At 41.6% G+C, this 18,466-nt stretch overlaps 1 protein-coding gene across 1 annotated transcript; it reads right to left on the bottom strand.

The window, feature by feature from the left end:
• Positions 1-14,773: 14,773 nt before the first annotated feature.
• On the bottom strand, positions 14,774-16,342 carry LOC125409973 (prostate and testis expressed protein 14-like). The gene is made up of 3 exons (XM_085688546.2): positions 16,282-16,342; positions 15,381-15,494; positions 14,774-14,926 (listed from the first exon to the last, which is right to left on the bottom strand). Exons 1-3 carry the CDS (start codon positions 16,340-16,342, stop codon positions 14,802-14,804), a joined length of 300 nt encoding a protein of 99 aa, XP_085544672.2. The 3' UTR covers positions 14,774-14,801.
• Between the last annotated feature and the right edge of the window lie 2,124 nt (positions 16,343-18,466).

The raw sequence follows: 18,466 nt of genomic DNA, 5'->3' as shown, positions 1-18,466 counted from the left end.
TGCAGGGCTGGTTCAACATACGCAAATCTATCACTGTAATCCATCATATAAATAAACTGAAAGAAAAAAACCATATGATCATTTCATTTGATGCTGAAAAAGCATTTGACAAAATTCAACACCCTTTTATGATAAAGGTGTTGGAGAGATTGGGGATATAAGGATCATACCTAAATATAATAAAAGCAATATATAGTAAGCCGACTGCTAACATCAAATTGAACGGAGAGAAACTCAAAGCCATTCCACTAAAATCAGGAACACGACAAGGCTGTCCATTCTCTCCATACCTCTTCAATATAGTGCTTGAAGTTCTAGCAATAGCAATAAGACAACATAAGGGGATCAAGGGGATTCGAATTGGAAAGGATGAAGTTAAACTTTCGTTATTTGCAGACGATATGATAGTGTACATAAGCGACCCAAAAAACTCTACCAAAGAACTCCTACAGCTGATAAACACCTTTAGTAATGTGGCAGGATACAAGATCATCTCCAAAAAACCAGTTGCCCTCCTATACACAAAGGATAAAGAAGCAGAGAGGGAAATCAGAGAAACATCACCTTTCATGATAGCCACAAATAGCATAAAATATCTTGGGGTAACTCTAACCAAGGAAGTGAAAGACCTATTTGACAAGAACTTTAAGTTCTTGAAGAAAGAAATTGAGGAGGATACCAGAAAATGGAAAGACCTCCCCTGCTCTTGGATTGGGAGAATCAACATAGTTAAAATGGCAATTCTACCAAAAGCAATCTATAGATTCAATGCAATTCCCATCAAAATCCCATCAAACTTATTCACAGACCTTGAGAGAACAATAATCAAGTTTATATGGAAAAACAAAAAACCCAGGATAGCCAAAACAATCTTATACAATAAGGGAACTTCTGGAGGCATTACCATCCCTGACTTCAAACTCTATTACAGAGCTACAGTATGCAAAACATCCTGGTATTGGCATAAGAACAGAGAAGTCGACCTATGGAATCGAATAGAAGACCCGGGTATTAACCCACAAACGTATGAACACTTGATATTTGACAAGGGAGCTAAAGGTATACAATGGAAGAAGGAAAGCATCTTTAACAAATGGTGCTGGCATAACTGGATGTCAACCTGTAGAAGAATGAAAGTGGATCCATATCTATCATCATGCACAAAACTCAGGTCCAAATGAATTAAAGACATCAACATTAATCTGACCACATTGAACCCGATAGAAGAGAAAGTGGGAAGTAGTCTACAAGATATAGGCACAGGAGACCACTTCCTAAGCAGAAGCCCAGGAGCGCAGACAATAAGAGAAACAATGAATAAATGGAACCTACTGAAACTGAGAAGCTTCTGCAAAGCAAAGGACACTGTCAGTAAGACAAAAAGGCTACCTTCTGATTGGGAGAAGATCTTCACAAACCCCTCATCAGACAAAGGTCTGATCTCCAAAATATACAAACAACTCAAGAAACTAGACACTAAGACTCTAATTAACCCAATTAAAAAATGGGGTACTGAACTAAACAGAGAATTCACAACAGATGAACTTCGAATGGCCAAAAGGCACTTAAGGTCATGCTCAACCTCCTTAGCGATCAGGAAAATGCAAATCAAAACAACTTTGAGATATCATCTTACACCTGTCAGAATAGCCAAACTCAAAAACACCAATGATAGCCTATGCTGGAGAGGATGTGAAATGAGGGAAACACTCATCCATTATTGGTGGGAATGCAAACTTGTGCAGCCACTGTGGAAATCAGTGTGGCGGTTTCTCAGGAAACTGGGAGTCAACCTCCCTCAGGACCCAGCAATTCCACTCTTGGAAAAATACCGAAGAGATGCCCTAACATACTACAAAAGCATTTGTTCAACTATGTTCATAGCAGCACTATTTGTAATAGCCAGAACCTGGAAACAACCTAGGTGCCCCTCAATAGAAGAATGGTTAAAAAAGGTGTGGAACATATACACATTAGAGTTTTACTCAGCGGTAAAAAACAATGACATCTTGAATTTTGCATGCAAATGGATGGAAATAGAAAACGCTTTGCTAAGTGAGGTAAGCCAGACCCAAAAAGAGGAATATGGTATGTATTCACTCATATGTGGATTCTAACCATAATTAAAGGTCTTTGAGCCTATTATTCGAGATCCTAGAGAAGCTAAATAAGAAGGTGAACCTGATGAAAATCATGTAGCTATCTGCCTGGAGATTGGAAATAGACAAGAGTCCCAGAACCTTCATCTGGCGATGGATGGAGATAGAGACAGAGACCCACATTGGAACACTGGACTTAACTCCCTAGGTCCAAACGAGAAGCAGAAGGAAAGAGAACGTGAGCAAAGAAGGCAAGACCAGAGAGAACCTTCATCCGACGATGGATGGCGATACAGACGGAGACTCACATTGGAGCACCAGACTGAGCCCCCCAAGGTCCAAATGAGGAGCAGAAGGATGAAGAAAATGAAAAAGGAAATAAGGACTGCGAGGGATGCGATCACCCACTGATACAAGGGGACGGATCTAATGAGAGTTTACCAAGGCCTGTTGGACTGGGACTGAACGAGGACCTGATCCAACCAGATTCTCTGAATGTGGCCAGATTCTCTGAATGTGGCTGGCCCGGAGTCTTTCTGAAAAGCCATTGACAATGACACTGGGACTTGTTTCCTCTGCATATACTGGATTTTGCAGATCCAGTCTGTCTGGACACTCACCTTCCTGGACCTGGAGGGAGGGGGGAGGAACTTGAACTTCCCACAGGGCAGGAAACCCTGACTGCTCTTAGGGATGGATAGGGAGGAGAAGAGGGAGTGGGGGGAGTGGGAGGGTGGTGGGAGGAGGGGCGGAAATGGAAACTTTTATAATTTAATAAAATTACTTTCAAAAAAAACAAAAAAAAGAAAAGAAAATCTACAGCCTATGCAGCTTCTAAACATGAAAAAAAAATATTTCTTTTCTGAGATTATAACATAACTACATTCTGGTGCGGGAGAATTATCTGTATTCTGTCAATCATATTTTAATAAAACGCTGATTGGCCAGGCAGGCAGTATAGGCGGGAAAGCCAGACAGGAAGTAGGGGTGGAGCAAAGAGACTGGAAGTATTCTGGAAGCAGAAGCTCTCTCTCAGCCACTCCTGTCCAGACCACCAAAGAGGCAACATGTAAGCTGTCACACTGAGAAAGGTACTGAGCCCATGTGGCTAACGTAGATAAGAATAATGGGGTAACATAAGTTATAAGAGTTAACAAGAAGCCTGACCTAATGAGCCAATCAGTTTATAACCTGATGTAGACTCCGTGTGATTTTCCTTGGGACTTGCTGGCTTGTTGGGGTACTGGGCAGGACAGAAACCCCAACAAGCTGGCCCTCACAACATATGGCGCCCACGTGGATAACTGAATCCACAGAAAGCCTGAGAAAGCTTGGGAAAGAATAGAGTAAAGCATGTTTTCTTGGTAGTAGCAATTTCTCGAGTCTGCTCTGCTTGCTAGAGGCAAGCAAATGCTCTCATCTAAGAGAGGCTTCCTGACTCAGCTTTAACTGCAAAACCCTGCAGCTCATTAAGAGGTCCTGCCATGAAACACTTAAACTGTGTTGATGAAAAGCTGAATGCATGCTTTTCGGTTTTCAATCATAGCAGGAAAAAGCTGTGCTGTTTTAAAATGCCGGTTTTCTGGGCTGTCCTGCCAGGGCAAACTCTGACTCTTTTAGGCAGGCAGTCCTACTGAGTGTGGTCTGTGAGCAAAATGCTCCAGTTTGCTTGCTGGCAGGGACCTTGAAACGCCATAGAGTTGTGGCAATCAAAATGGCTTCAGCAGTACCTCTACCATGAGGCTGAAAAGCTAAGAAATGGCCTAGATCCAGCCGTCAAAGCCACGGTTTTAGGCTCATGTGGTCAGAAAAAAGGAGAGATATACAGTAAAGAGAGATTCAAAGACAAAAAAACCCTCTAAATGGTTTATAGTGTGTTACAAATAAATGCAGGATAAAAGTTAAAGTTCTTAAAGTAAAAAGAGAGTAGTTAAGTGTGGTGGTACACACCTTTAATCCCAATGCCCGGAAGGTAGAGGCATATTGACCTCTGTGACTTCAAGGGGTAGAGGTAGATTGACCTCTGTGACTTCAAGGTGTGGTAGCACACACCTTTAATCCCAATGCCTGGGAGGCAGAGACAGAAGGATCTCTGAGTTCAAGGTGTGGTAGCATACACCTTTAATCCCAGCACTGGGGAGGCAGAGACAGGAGGATCTCTGTGAGTTCAAAGACAGCCTGGTCTACAGTGTTATTCCAGGACAAAGATATACAAAGATCCTGTCTCAAAAAGTAAAAGTAAAAATAAAAGAAATAGAGGTTAAAATAAAGCCACATAAAGATGGAAAATGCACAGAGAATCTTCATACTGTATGCTATTATGCTCTCTTTAAATTGTTTGATTGCTGAGGAAGGAGCAACAACTGCTAAAAGACTTTTGTTTATAAATGCTGCTGAACTAACCCAAGATAGGAATTTTGAAAATACCTTGGCTTCAAAACTGAAGTCAAAAGGTATGTTACTTTGGAGAAGAGATTTTGCTTTTGTTTCCACAGAAAACGAGAGACTCTGGATTTATTCAGAGTTAAGAATAATCACCTTTGACCAAGGGAGGCCACCTGAAAAATCTCCGATAGGAACAGATGGCCCAGATGACAGAGGTCTACATCCAGAACTGATCCAAGACTGCTGCCTGAGATGATCGAGACTCACAGGATACTCCAGTCATGACTTGATTATAACTCTAAATTTTCTTTAGGTCCCCTTAAGACTATCAGCGCCCCCAACCAGCAGGAAGTAGCCTGAAATACTACGCCCACATTCCCAACAAATGGATTATGGGTATTTTCCTTTGTTTAAAAAAAAAAGAGAGAGGGAAATGGTGCGGGAGAATTATCTGTATTCTGTCAATCATATTTTAATAAAACGCTGATTGGCCAGGCAGGCAGTATAGGCGGGAAAGCCAGACAGGAAGTAGGGGTGGAGCAAAGTGACTGGGAGTATTCTGGAAGCAGAAGCTCTCTCTCAGCCACTCCTGTCCAGACCACCAAAGAGGCAACATGTAAGCTGTCACACTGAGAAAGGTACTGAGCCCATGTGGCTAACGTAGATAAGAATAATGGGGTAACATAAGTTATAAGAGTTAACAAGAAGCCTGACCTAATGAGCCAATCAGTTTATAACCTGATGTAGACTCCGTGTGATTTTCCTTGGGACTTGCTGGCTTGTTGGGGTACTGGGCGGGACAGAAACCCCAACAAGCTGGCCCTCACTACAACATTCCTTTTCTATAGTTATAATTGCTATAATTCCTCCTTCCTTTTCTTCCCTCCAAACCTTCCCATGTACCCTTGCTTTTTTTTCACATTCATGGCCTCTTTCTCATTAATTGTTGCTATAAACATATATATGTTTAAGAATATATTTATAGATTTAGAAATATATATTGCAACATAATAATAAATAGACACATAACTCCAACCTGCTCAATCTGTATAATGTCATTTCTATGTATATTTTTAGGACTGATCATTTGACATTGGATAACCAACTGGTGTTATCTTCCCTAGGGAAGAATATTTCTCCTGTCCTCAACATCCTTTAGTTGCCTATAGTTCTTTCTATAGAGTTGAGGCCTTCTAGGTTTTTTCCCTCAATCCTCCTGAATCCACATTAACATTTCTTGCTAGTGGCCATGTGAGAGGATCAGCAGGCAGCAACTGAAGCTCAAAGTGTCAGCCCACCAAGGAAACTCCTTGATGGGTGAATCTTAGATAGGTAATGGCCCAAGACCGCAGATCCTGGAATGTCCTTTGCTTCTGTTTTGCCTTTACATGTTTACTGTTGCTATGCTTCTCTGGTATTTTCCTGGTGTGAATGTTTGTGGAGAGATCCCACACTACTGTAATGTAGTGTGTTTATCTCATGGAAACATCCTTTTCTACTGAGCATTTTTATCTGTGGATTATTATGAAGGTGATTTCTTCATAAGCTGTACTGTTTAAATGATAATAATAATGTTAGTTTAAATAAAGTTTTGGTGATTAAAAATATTTTAAAAAGGAAGTATTACACAGCTACAACATATGAGTTTCTATTGAGGAGTCACATAGATTGTGACTTAGGTTAATTGTTTTAAGAAAAGCAATTGAGTCCCAGCTAGCTTAAATTCTTTTAAACTTAATATTGGGAGATGTGTTCACAGGTTCAGAGTGCATCATAGCTCAAACAGATCTTTGAAAATAACTCAGAATAAGATGTTTTTGTCAAATGGTGTTGAGATCAAAAATCCAAGAAGACAATCTAAAGCTTTAGAAGTCACATAGTTGAATGCGGTACTCTTTAAAGTCAGGGAACAAGAACAAAGCAGCCTATTATTACTAGCTGGCACAGTTTCCTGCTAGGACTGGTTGATGATCCAAGGTGATAATTAATTCTGTATACCCATTTCTTCCCTCGATTTCCTAATACAAGAAACTATTGGTGAGTGGGTATGCTTCATAAAGATTTAGAGTAGAGCTGACTTGGTGTGGGAAGTCCTTCTGTATATGTGTTGCCTTTATTGATTAATGAAGAAGCTGCTTTCAGCCAATGGTTTAACAGAGTAAAGCTAGGCTGAAAAAAAATGTATAGAAAGAGTTGGTGGAGTAGAGAGGCGCCATGGAGCTGCCAGAGGGAAAATAGGTGAACGGCTAGCTGAAACCTTGCTGGTAGGCCACAAGCCTCATGGTAAAACATAAAATAATAGAAATGGGTTAACCAAAGTTATAAGAGCTAGCTAGCAATACGCTTAAGGGATTGGGTAAGCAGTGATTTAAATAACATAGTTTCTGTGTGATTATTTTCAGGAATCTGTGTGGCTGGGAAATGAACAAGTACCTCCTACAATACTGACTGACTTTTTTCATATATAAATGTTATGTTTGTGATTCCTTTAAGATTACCTTTCGAGATAAATAATAAAGTGATTGATTCTTTGTAAATGCAATATGCAGCCTGACAACAAAAGAGTTGGAGAAGAAAAAAATACCTCTTGCTTGCTTGTGTCCTGTTAATCTGTAACAAGTTACTTAGATATAAATGTATGTAGGTTCTTGAGATGACTCTGTTTTAATCATGTAAGGGAGACAAAAACTTGCTTTTACCTGTGCTCATTATAATCATTGTCTTGAAAAATAGAATGTAACCATATTGTAATTTTTATATTCCCTGAAAGATTTTGTGGGGGTATATAAGCTGTTAGAAAAGGTATACAGAAAAAGAAAAGAGAATAAAGTAGAAAACCATCAAAAGTGTGTGAATGTCATTTTCCCTGACCCCCTCAGATAGAAAAGTCTAGTACTTGCATACTCTGTGATTTCCCTTTGAGTCCTGAGCTCCTGGTGGCTGTCCCCCCCCCCAGGCAGAGACAATTTCTACTGCTGTTTTCCTTGTTCAGCAGATGTTTAGGCAGTCACATTGGTGCGTCTTTATGAGTGCAGCTTCTGGCATTCCCAGGAGACATAATCTCACAGCCAACTCCCAGATCTTCTGGCTCTTACAATCTTTCACCTCCGTGACCACAAGATCCCTGAGCCTTAGGTGTAGCATTTGCTTTGTAGATGGATCTGTAGGGACTGGGCTCCATAACTCATTTTTCTTGGTTGTGGTTTTCTGTGATGATCTCTGTCTTGAGCAAGGGAACTGTTTCTCACATATCTGAAGGCTAAGAAGTAGAACATGAAGATTCCAGCAGATTCAGTGACCTGATGGAGGTATTACCTGGTTCAAAAATATCCTCTTCTGTGTATCAACACGTAGAAGATGAAATAAAGGGTTCTTGTGTCTGTATCTTTAACAGGGCATAAATCTCAGTTGAAAGGGTTTTACATTGGGAAAGCATGTACATACAAGGGAAGACATTGTTGAACTTCTGAAAAGCTAATGGCTAGTGAAATTATTCACAACATATGTTACTGACAAAGAACTTAATGGAGAATGTGTGAAGAACTTCCTCAACTCAAGCAATCGCTAGGGACAGGGATAGTAGGACAGAGCTGCTATGGAAGAGCAAATGGGAGAGGGTGTTTATAGGATTGGGGGAAGCAGAGAAGTACTGAGGGAGGGGGAGGAAATAATAAAATGAACTATTCCTCCTTTGCATTATTTTTTGAGACAGCCTCACTCAGTAGAACGATCTGTTCTTATATTTGTAAAATCTTCTTGCCTCTGTCTCTTTACTGCTGGGGTTTAAGGCATGTGTCACTGTACCTAGACATCACTTCTGTTGCTCTACTCAAGACACAGAAGTGCAAACGTATGAGACACAAACCTGAAGTTCCATGAATAAGAATGCAGTGAGATGCTGGAGCTACTGTTTGGGGCCAGTCTGGCAGAAAATGCACTCCTGAACTGTCATCAAGGGCAGGTGTCAGGTCTGCTACATTCACTGTCGGGGACCAGCACCTTACTACAGCGCTTATCAGTCTGGACACACTTGTAGGAAAGGGTTGGACTGAAGAGAGGAGGAGGAAGAGCATGAAATGTGTCAGTTGGTGCTGGAGGGATAGCGGGAGAAAAGGAAGGAACCCTGATTTATAAAATGGGGCGGGGGCACTCGCCATGATGAGAAGCAGAGAGTATCTCTATGCCCAGTTGAACTATCTATCCCACCCTATGCTGAATACAAGCATATGTCAGGACCTGAGCGGTGCTGGGAATGAATGTTGCAGTGTTGTGAGGGCACAGGAAGACAAGGAAGGACTAAGCGCTCTCCTTAGAATAGACCAAGAAAGGGCCAGGCCTCTAAAATTTGTTGCAGAAAGAATTGTCCTCACAACACTTCATATTTCCCAAGAAGAATTCAGGCACATGTGAGAACATCTGGAACAAATACAGGATTCTGTCACCTGGTGAGGAAGTAGGGAAGGAGGCAAAAGATAAGTGTTTGTAGAACGAGAGACTCGGTAAATGAGGAGGGCCAGGCTCCCAGGTGGAAGGTCCATCAGTCTCACAGAGCTGGACCATCATCCCTCAGGCCCTTGACTGACTCCTGATAGACCTCAATCTCAAAATTGCTGAATGGAGTTGCAGGGTCCAAATCTTGACTTAATGAGTATTTCTACGTAAGAAGTTCCCAAATAATCACCCAGAAAGCCATCAAAAAGCATATTTTCCTCTTAATAGGTTTGATCCTCTCAGTCAGAGCCAGTGATAGTACAGGGATACAGGGGGATACTCTTACTTCAACAGGAAAATGTGTCATCTCATAATAGCTACTTCTATCCCCAGGGTTCTAGGGCGGCACTTGTCAAAGGGAGTTTCCAGGGAGACTTAACTGAGGTGATCCACTCAGAATGATGGTGGAACCATCCCATGGACTAGAGTCTTGGTGTGAATAAAATGGGTAATTGATGCCAGCTGAACACCCATTCCTCTCTGTTTCCTGATTGTGGATACAGAGTGACCAGTTTCTTCACACGCCTGCCACCGTGCCTTCCCTGTTTGGTGAAGTGTTTTCCTAGAACTGCAATCAATCCCAAAGAAGCCCTTTCTTTCTTCCTTCCTTCCTTCCTTCCTTCCTTCCTTCCTTCCTTCCTTCCTTCCTTCCTTCCTTCCGTTGCATTTGTCAGGTATTTGATCATGGCAATGAGAAAGGTAACTAACACAGGCTCCTACTGAATGTGAATCAGGTTTGCACAACAGGAAGTAAAAAGAAATCAAATTGTACCATTGTTATGTTCTGAAGCATCTTATATACAGAAATCTTCATAGAAGTGTTTTCACATTATAGAACATTTAAAAACGCCTACGCTGGTTGATGTTTTGTTGATTACTTACACACTAGAGTCATCTGAGAAGAGAGACTCTCAATTTGAAAACATCTCCACCATATTGGCCTGGGAGGTATTTTCTTGATTAATGGTGGATGTGAGAGGTCCCAGCTGACCGTGGCCACTGACAGAATTGGGCTGGTGGTTCCAATAGTATAAGAAAAATGAAGCAAGCAACTGGGACCAAGCACCAGTAAGCAGTGTTCCTTCCTCCATGGCTTCTGTCTCCAGATTCCTGCCCTGCTTCAGGTCCTGATCTGACTTCCTCAGCAGTGGACTGTAACTTGGACGTATAAGGTGCTTGTTGCCATGGTGTTTCATCACAGCAGTAGAAACCCTAAGACACCACCTAAACAGCAATCAATAGTAAATGTTTCTATTGTGTTCTAATCATAGAGTACTGTAAAAAGGAATCCACACAGATGCAACAACACATCTAACTCTAAACAGAGCTGACTAAGTGAAATAATGTAGGTGCAGAACACCATCAATTATGCTGGAAACTTAGCTCAGTGACAGCGGGCTTGCCTGCCATTGACAGTCCCTGCGAGTGAGCCCAGGACCACATGTTCACAATCAAGGAAAGCTCTGTCAGCTGGCTTTGGAACTCAGCTCTGTGGTAGAGCACTTGCCTAGCAAGCACAGGGCTATGTGTTTACTCCCTAGCATCAAAAAGAAAAAAGAAGAAAAAGAAAACGAAAAAAGAAAAGAAAAGAAAGAAATGAAAGAAAGGGGGGAAGTAAAAAAATGAAAAAGAAATGAGGTGGAGGCATTTATTGTATAAATCTAAGAATGTAGCAAAATAGATAGCAATTTTTACGGACTGACATGAGGGCATAGCTACATAGCAGCAAAGAAACAAAAAGAATTCTGGAAATAATACAAATGTTCTGAATCTTATGAGTGATGATTAGGAGAAGGTAAATGTCTGCCAAATTATAGAACATGGAAGACCTAAAAATAAAGAATTCTGGAAATAATACAAATGTTCTGAATCTTACGAGTGATGATTAGGAGAAGGTAAATGTGTGCCAAATTATAGAACATGGAAGACCTAAAAATGTAATGGTATTCAGCATGTAAATGGTACTGAAATTATCTGACTTCTTTGTTTTTATTAAATTTATTTAGAGTATATGTGTGTGTTCTCACTCTCTCTCAGTGTGTGTGTGTGTGTGTGTGTGTGTGTGTGTGTGTGTGTGTGTGTGTGTACCACAACAGGTATGTAGAAGTCAGAGGGAAAAATGTGGAAGTCAATATTCTCTTTCCATCACATGGTGCCAATGATTGAGTAAAGTCATATGTCTTGACAGCAAGCACCTTTACCCACTAGCCCATCTCTTTGGCTCCCTAGTCATCTGATTTAAAAGCCGAAGACCAGGGCTGCATAGATGATTCACAGCTAAGAATGCTTATTGCTCTTGCAGAGGATCTGAGTTCGATTGTCTGTGACCTCATGGAAGCTCACAATCATCAGTGACTCCAGTTCCAGGGCTTCTGTAGGTGTGCACTCCTATTGTGAGCAGATGGTGGGCAGGCAAAGCATTCATATACATAAAAATAAAAATAATAAATAATTGTAAAAGCTGGGGCTAGATGAAATGACTCAAATGTTTTAGTATAGAGTTAGTATATAGAGTAAGGGGAAAATCTAAGATGTACAATGCAGAAAACACCTTTACCATGTGAGGTCTGATTCTATCACTTGATAGTACTGATGAGGGTGGCTGAGAGATTCATCAAGCTCACCTCTGGGTGTCTCTGTGAGGACATTTCCAGAGATGTTACAATGTGAAGTCTCTGATCTAACCAGTGGTCTAAGCCATTTATGCATTCGCTGTTTGGACAGATTATTACCAGGGTGTAGAATTGTGGCAGGAAGAGCCTGTTTGGAGGAAATAGGTGAATGGGAGTGATATCTTGTATTGTTTCCTTCCTACATTCACCTGTGCTTCCTGCATGAGAAGATAATGAACACTTTGACTATGTTCTTGCCATCATGATGAAACAGATCTTTTGGTTCAGAGCTCCTGAACCTTAGAAATCCCTCACGCCCACCTTTGCTACTATAAAACCCCACACCTAACTGAGCTCAGGATTCTTTCACCACTCCTATACAATGAACACAGAGAGTCTAAGTTTGCAAACTTTTGTAAGAATAAAGGCTCTTTGCTTTTACATACAGGACTCTGTCTCCTGGTTGGTTTCGGGGGGACTCTGTGATCTGGACATAACAATTTCATTCCTTTTCTCACGTCACAACAGAGAGAAAATGTCTAACACATACCCTGGGTTCTATGACTAAGAAACACGATGCTGAAGCTGGTATTTGCTGGTCAGCCTGGCAGAAAGTGAATCACTGAACTGAAGAATGGGTGTTGGGTCCGGCATATTTACTGTTGGAGAACCTACAGCTAACTTCGTGTTTCAGTCAGGACACGTTTGTTGGGAATGGGTGCGAATAAAGAGAGGAGATGGGAGAACACACTATACACTACTCAGTGCTGGGGATGGACGGAGAGAGGAAGAAGACAGGATCTGAGAAAAGGAAGAGCAGCAAGGGTGGGAAGAAGCATAGAGCAGCCCTCTATCCCCAGGTGAGATCCTGAAACATCAACACAACACCTGCTGAGGATGGGGACAGGCAGGTGTCAAGTGTTTGAAGGCCACAGGAGTGTAGAGAGGCACTGGGGGCATCAGTGGTTGGGTCTCAAAAGCCTGATCCAGAAAGATCTCTTAGTTATACACACATATAGTCCTTTGTCACATTTCACTTAGCGACAGTTCCATTGAATTATCATCAGCACAATTCTGTAACACAGACCGTATCCTGTCACCTAGGGAAGTAGAGCAAGAGGCATACAAACACCTTTGGGAAGAATGGCTGAATCTGTAAATGGGCAGGGCCAAGGCTCCTAGGTGGGAGGTCCCTGGTCACACTGAGATGCTGAAGGTGACCTCTCTGCACGACCATTCCTCGACACCCACAATTGATTTCCTAAAGGACTAAGTGGAACTTTAGAGCCTACATCCTGTTGTGCTTGAGTACATTAATCCAAAATTACCCTGAGGAACACCCAAATGGTCCTCAAAGGGGATTCTGTTTCTCTTCATAGATTTATTGGTCTGACCAAGAGCCACCAACAGCAACCAGGATAGGCACAGAGGAGCTTTTTCCTACTGTTACAGGGAAATACATCCTCTGCTTTCCTCCAGGAATCTGGGAAGGGTTGAGAGATTAAGGGGGTCATCCTGAGATGTCCCAGGTCTTATAGACCGGCAGAGATTGCCCACAACTCACATTCTTGGCCACTTTAACCTCACAAGATTGTTCAACTTTCTCACAAATCCTCTTAGTATTGAAATTAGCTCTGAGTCCATGTCAGAGGTGAAAATGCACAAGAGGAAGCAAGAGGCTCCTTCAGAGCTGAGCTTTAAACATCAGACAGGAGCTGAGCCAGTGGTTCTGATCCATGAATAAGAAACAAGGGGTAGGGACCTCCACAATTGTGTCATGGCATGTCAACACGGAAGCACACACAAAATAAATATATGGAAGTACCTTTAATTGAAAATAATCTAAACAACTATTCAGAATTAACAAATTAAACTTTTAAAGGTAAATGTCAGAGTATCCAATACAATATAATAAGATACATTTGGAGTACAAAAGACATGTAAGGTATATGATGGAAAGACCAAGGTGTCGGGTTCATGACAAGGTCAGCAGTAGAATGTTTGTTCTCATGCTCCAGAGCCAGGATTCAGTGAACAGAACTGAAAAGCAAGATTAAAATGGTTTTAATATTTGTAAGTGTATAAATATTTCTATGTAAACATGTGGAAATACACAGCATAACTTACTAATGATGTTTAAACTTTGAAATATATGCCTGAACAGGTAAACAAACTGTGTCTTTGCATGGTGGGATGGAATTGCTAAACAACTTTCCTTGGACAGCACTGTCTGTGTTTTCTAAGGTTAGTATGCAATGTGCTAGAAAATAAAATGCAAACAACATCAACTTCAAATTTATGTAATGTACCAGGAATAAAGCTAAACTGGGTTGTCTTTCCATGCATACACAAACTAGACTTGGATGTTGTGGTATTGACGTGACTGCAGCCTATGTGATGGCAAATCTTAACTGTGAACCTGACTGTATCGAGGATAACTAAGAGATTCCTCAAACACTGCTCTGGGTGTGTCGGTCACATTTCTAGACATGGTTAGAATATGAAATCTCTGGCATAATCAATCTATTGCAGCCATAAATACATTCAAATTTTACGCATATTACTGGATTGGAGAAAGCAAGGACCAACGGCTTGGAGGGTATATCCTGTCCTGGTCGCTTCCTACTGTGCTCAGCCATGATGTGAATAGCTCTGGCCCTGTACATCCTCCCCCAACATGATGAAAACCTCTAATATCATAAACCAAACTATATTATTGCTCCACTATACTACTTTACTCAGGTCAGAGCAGTGAGTAATCAGATAGCTTATGTTTTCCATTCAATGAACAAGAATGAAGAGAGATACTGGAACTAACGTTTGCTAGAACCTTAGCAGAAGAGGCGCCACCAATCTGAAGGTTCATAATGAGGGGTGTGAGGTCTGTCACGCTGACTCGTAAAAACCAGTGTTGATAAAAGTAAAAGTGAGAGGAAAAGGGAAAGTGTGGCAAATATGTTAATGATGGAAGGACATAGGAAGAGAAGAAAGGAAGCAAGAATCTGAAAGGCAGAAGCAGTTGGGAGATGAGGAGCAGAGAGCATTGCTCTATTCCCAACTGAACTATCGACACATCAACAGCTGATGCTGGTCCAGGCAGGTGTCAGGGCTTGGACAGTGAGGGAATAGATGGGTCAGGGTCATGAGTCTTGAGAGCACAGGGAAGGAATAAGGACTCACCTGCAGCAGAACTGGGCAAAGAAAGGCCCAGCCTCTAAAACTCATTACACAAAGATTGGTTATGGCAACAGGAAAAATCCAGTGTTAGGTTAGAATGTGCGAAAGTCTTATTCAAGCAATTAGAAGAACAATCCTGCTGCCCAAAGAGGATATCATAACCTGTGAAAGAAAAATAACAATGGTCAAACCTAAATAAATAAATAGTGACAAAAAAAACAGACTCTCAGAAAATGAGGAGAATTAGGCTCCCTGGTGAAATGTATGCCAGCCACACTGAGGTGATTATAGTTATTACCTATCAACCTGTAATCTGGCTTGCAGCCATGGCTCCCATTCCCAAATTACTTACTGGAATTTTTCAGTTCAAATCCTCACATCCCTAAATATGTTTTCTAGAAAGCTATAAAGGCCATGCAGTGACCCCACTCAAAAAAGTTTATCTGTCTGGCAAAGAATGACAGGTAGCCAGTATCAAAAGGAAGGAGCCTTCTCCTGAATTTACACAGAAACACAGCTTTTCACAGTCTCTTCTTTATTCCCAGGAGTGCAAAAAGGGATGATTCATTCCTAGATAGCAAACATGGTCACTCAAGATCTCCAAGTCTTGACATACCTTGAGAAATCACCAGTATGCCACATTCCTGGTCGTCTTTAGCCTCACACGTGCTTTCTCCTTTCTCACACTCTCCATCAGAGTTTAACATGTCACAGTGCAAGCATGTCAGAGCTGAAAAGGCAAATCAAGAATAAGAGGTTCATCTTTCCACAGGGCAGGAAACCCTGACTGCCCTAAGGGACGAAGAGGGAGGAGGAGAGGGAGTGGGGGGAGTGGGAGGGCATTGGGAAGAGGGGTGGAAATGGAAACTTTTATAATTTAATAAAATTACTTTAAAAAAAGAATAAGAGGTTCATTCAGAGCAGCCCATCAAGCATCTGACAAGAGATGAGACTGTGACTAGCATCAATGAAAAAGAAACAATGACCAAGGGCTGAATGTATGCTAAGGTGACCCCACTTGGTAACCCATGACCTTGAACACTAGGAGGGGATTTGAGAAGAGCCAAGTTTCTCCACTACAAATACTGTGAACGACTGCAAGGAGGAAGATCAAAGCTCTGGTGTAGGGAGCTTGAGTCTACCTCCTATGAGCAGACAAGTGTTCCCATCACTTTCTTATCTCCATCCTGTCATAAACCTTCCTTACATCATTACCAATACAATTTTAGGCCTGTACATAGGTAAGTTGGAGGAAATGAGAATGCTTGTTTGCTAAGAACAGGGAGGTGAATTCAAGAACCAGGAGAAAGGACATCAGAAGCAGAGACTTGACAAAGAAGAGGAGGAATAGAAGCCCATGCTGTGTACAACAGAGGGAAGGGAAGGACGGAAAGGAGAGGAAATGCAGATGAAGGCTGTGGGGCCCATGTATAAAAGGAGTCAGGTCTTACATCTTATTCCTGACCTCCCAAACCCAATGCCCTTCCACGGATGTCTGCCATCTGCCAGGATCTCACCTTGCAGGAAGCCCACCACTAGGGAGAGGCCCAGCAGGAGGAGCAGGTAGTGCTTTTCCATAGCAGTGGGAAAAAAGCAGAGCTTTTCCATGAGCAGCAGAGAGCAGGACAGGGCACTCAAGGCCTAGCCTCAGCAGTGCATGCTTATATAAGAGCTCAGGCTAGAAGGGGAAGCCAATGGGATCCCAAGACAGTGGACTGAGCAGATAGCCTGGGGGAAGCAGAGCTCCTACGTGCTTCACTGTACCTGCTCACTTCCACACACCTAGCCCGTGATTCAGGCCCTTCTGCAATCTTGTCTGCATGTTTATTTCACTAACTTTCAAGCGGCAATGAATAGCTGTGAGATTCGAAGGAATTTTGAGACTGGGTGGCTGAGGAGCCTAGAGGGAGCCACACACACTAGGCTATTACCACATAGAAGGAAGCTTACCTTCAACTGCTCCATCCAGATTTTAAATTCCCTGACTCTTTATGAATGGGATATAGGTTTAGGCATATATTGAATTGCTCAATAAAACACTGAAACCCATATTGCAGATTCGGGGCCATCTTTCTTGCAGACTACAAGTCTTCCTGGGGGTCAGATAGAAAGACAAGAAAAACTGCAGAGTCGTGGAAGGAAAGCGAGTTGGAAAACAGGCCTTCCATTCTGGATCTGATTTTCCTATCTCATTGATGGAGTCAGGAAATTTAAAGCATCGCTGATGAAGCCAAATTACACAGAGACCATGTGTGTTTTCTAAAAACCTCTCAATCAGATTCAAAGACAAAAATAAGCTGTGCTTACATAGTGCCAAGAGGACGGGTAACTTGGATTTTCGTGCCTTCTCCTCATTCCTAAATTGAAGCAATGCTACACATCTAAAACTACCTTTGGAGCTGCCATAATCATTTATACACCTATTGTAAAAACAGTGATGACTGTGTCAACTGCATGACACAATAGTCCTTCAAATCTTGACATGTTTTCTGCAGACACATGGTGCACATGTGCCCTTGTCAGTGACACTTGGTATGTCAAGGTCACTACTTCAGGAGAAGTACAGAAAAATCTCCCAAAAGTCAGACAACATCAAACTATTGACTGAGTTAAAGCAAAATTTGATATAGACCTTTTGAGAGATATTCTTGGTTGTCAACTTTACTACATCTGGAATTAACTAAATAACAAGAGTTTGGGTACACCTGTAAGAAATTTTTCTTAATTAAATAATTATTTGGTGGGAAAGCCTAATTTTAATTATAATCTTATGAGGTGGAAAGATCCACTTTTAATCTAGGCCACCGCTTCTGCGGCAGCCTATATAAAGGAAGTAAAAGAAGGAAGCCATTGCTGTTTGCCTGATTGCCCTCACTCTCACTGGCGAGTCCATTCCTTCACTGGCACTAGAGTCTACTTCTTTGGGAATCCAGAGTAAACTGAAGACCAGCTGGGACATCCAGCATCATGGACTGAACAACTACCGGATTCTTAGACCTTCTGTTAATAGACAGCCATTGTTGGACTAGCTGGACCACATCCTGTTAGCCACTCTAATAAGTCCCAATTCTATAAGTTCTGTTCTGTTAGAGAACCCTGTAGAAAGGAGCTATGGGCAGTCCTGCTTTTCATCCCGCCTAGCTCCTGCATGGCTAGCTTAGTCCCAGAAATAACAACACACAAATTGTATTCATTTAAGCACTGCCTGGCCCATTATCTCTAGAGAGTTAGTTACTGACTAACTCTCATATCTTCTTATTAACCCATTTCTAATAATAAGACGTGGTGGCTTACCGGAAAAGATTCAGCATGTCTGACCTGGTGGCTGGCTCCATGGTTTCTGGCTCATAGCCCTCTTCCCAGCATTTTGTTCTGTTTACTCTGCCTACCTAATTTTCTGTCCTATCAAGGGGCCAAGGCAGTCTCTTTATTGACCAATGAAAATAACACAATAGACAGATAACCCTCCTCCATCATTTCCCCTTTTTCTGTTTAAACAAAAAAGAAAGGCTTTCATTTTAACATAGTAAAATTACACATAACAAAACAGTTATCAAGCAAGAATTACAGTCACAATATTTATAACTAAATCTTTGTCATAATAATGGAAAACTATAACTACGACTATCCATTCTTCAACTCCATCAAAGACTCCAGAAGGATATATTACCTAAGTAAACAAGAAGTAAGCAACTTCCAAAA

This window comes from Myodes glareolus, chromosome 4 (assembly GCF_982192425.1).
Source record: "Myodes glareolus chromosome 4, mMyoGla1.1, whole genome shotgun sequence".
Classification (NCBI taxonomy): domain Eukaryota; kingdom Metazoa; phylum Chordata; class Mammalia; order Rodentia; family Cricetidae; genus Myodes; species Myodes glareolus.
This window is presented reverse-complemented; position numbering and strand designations above follow the sequence as displayed.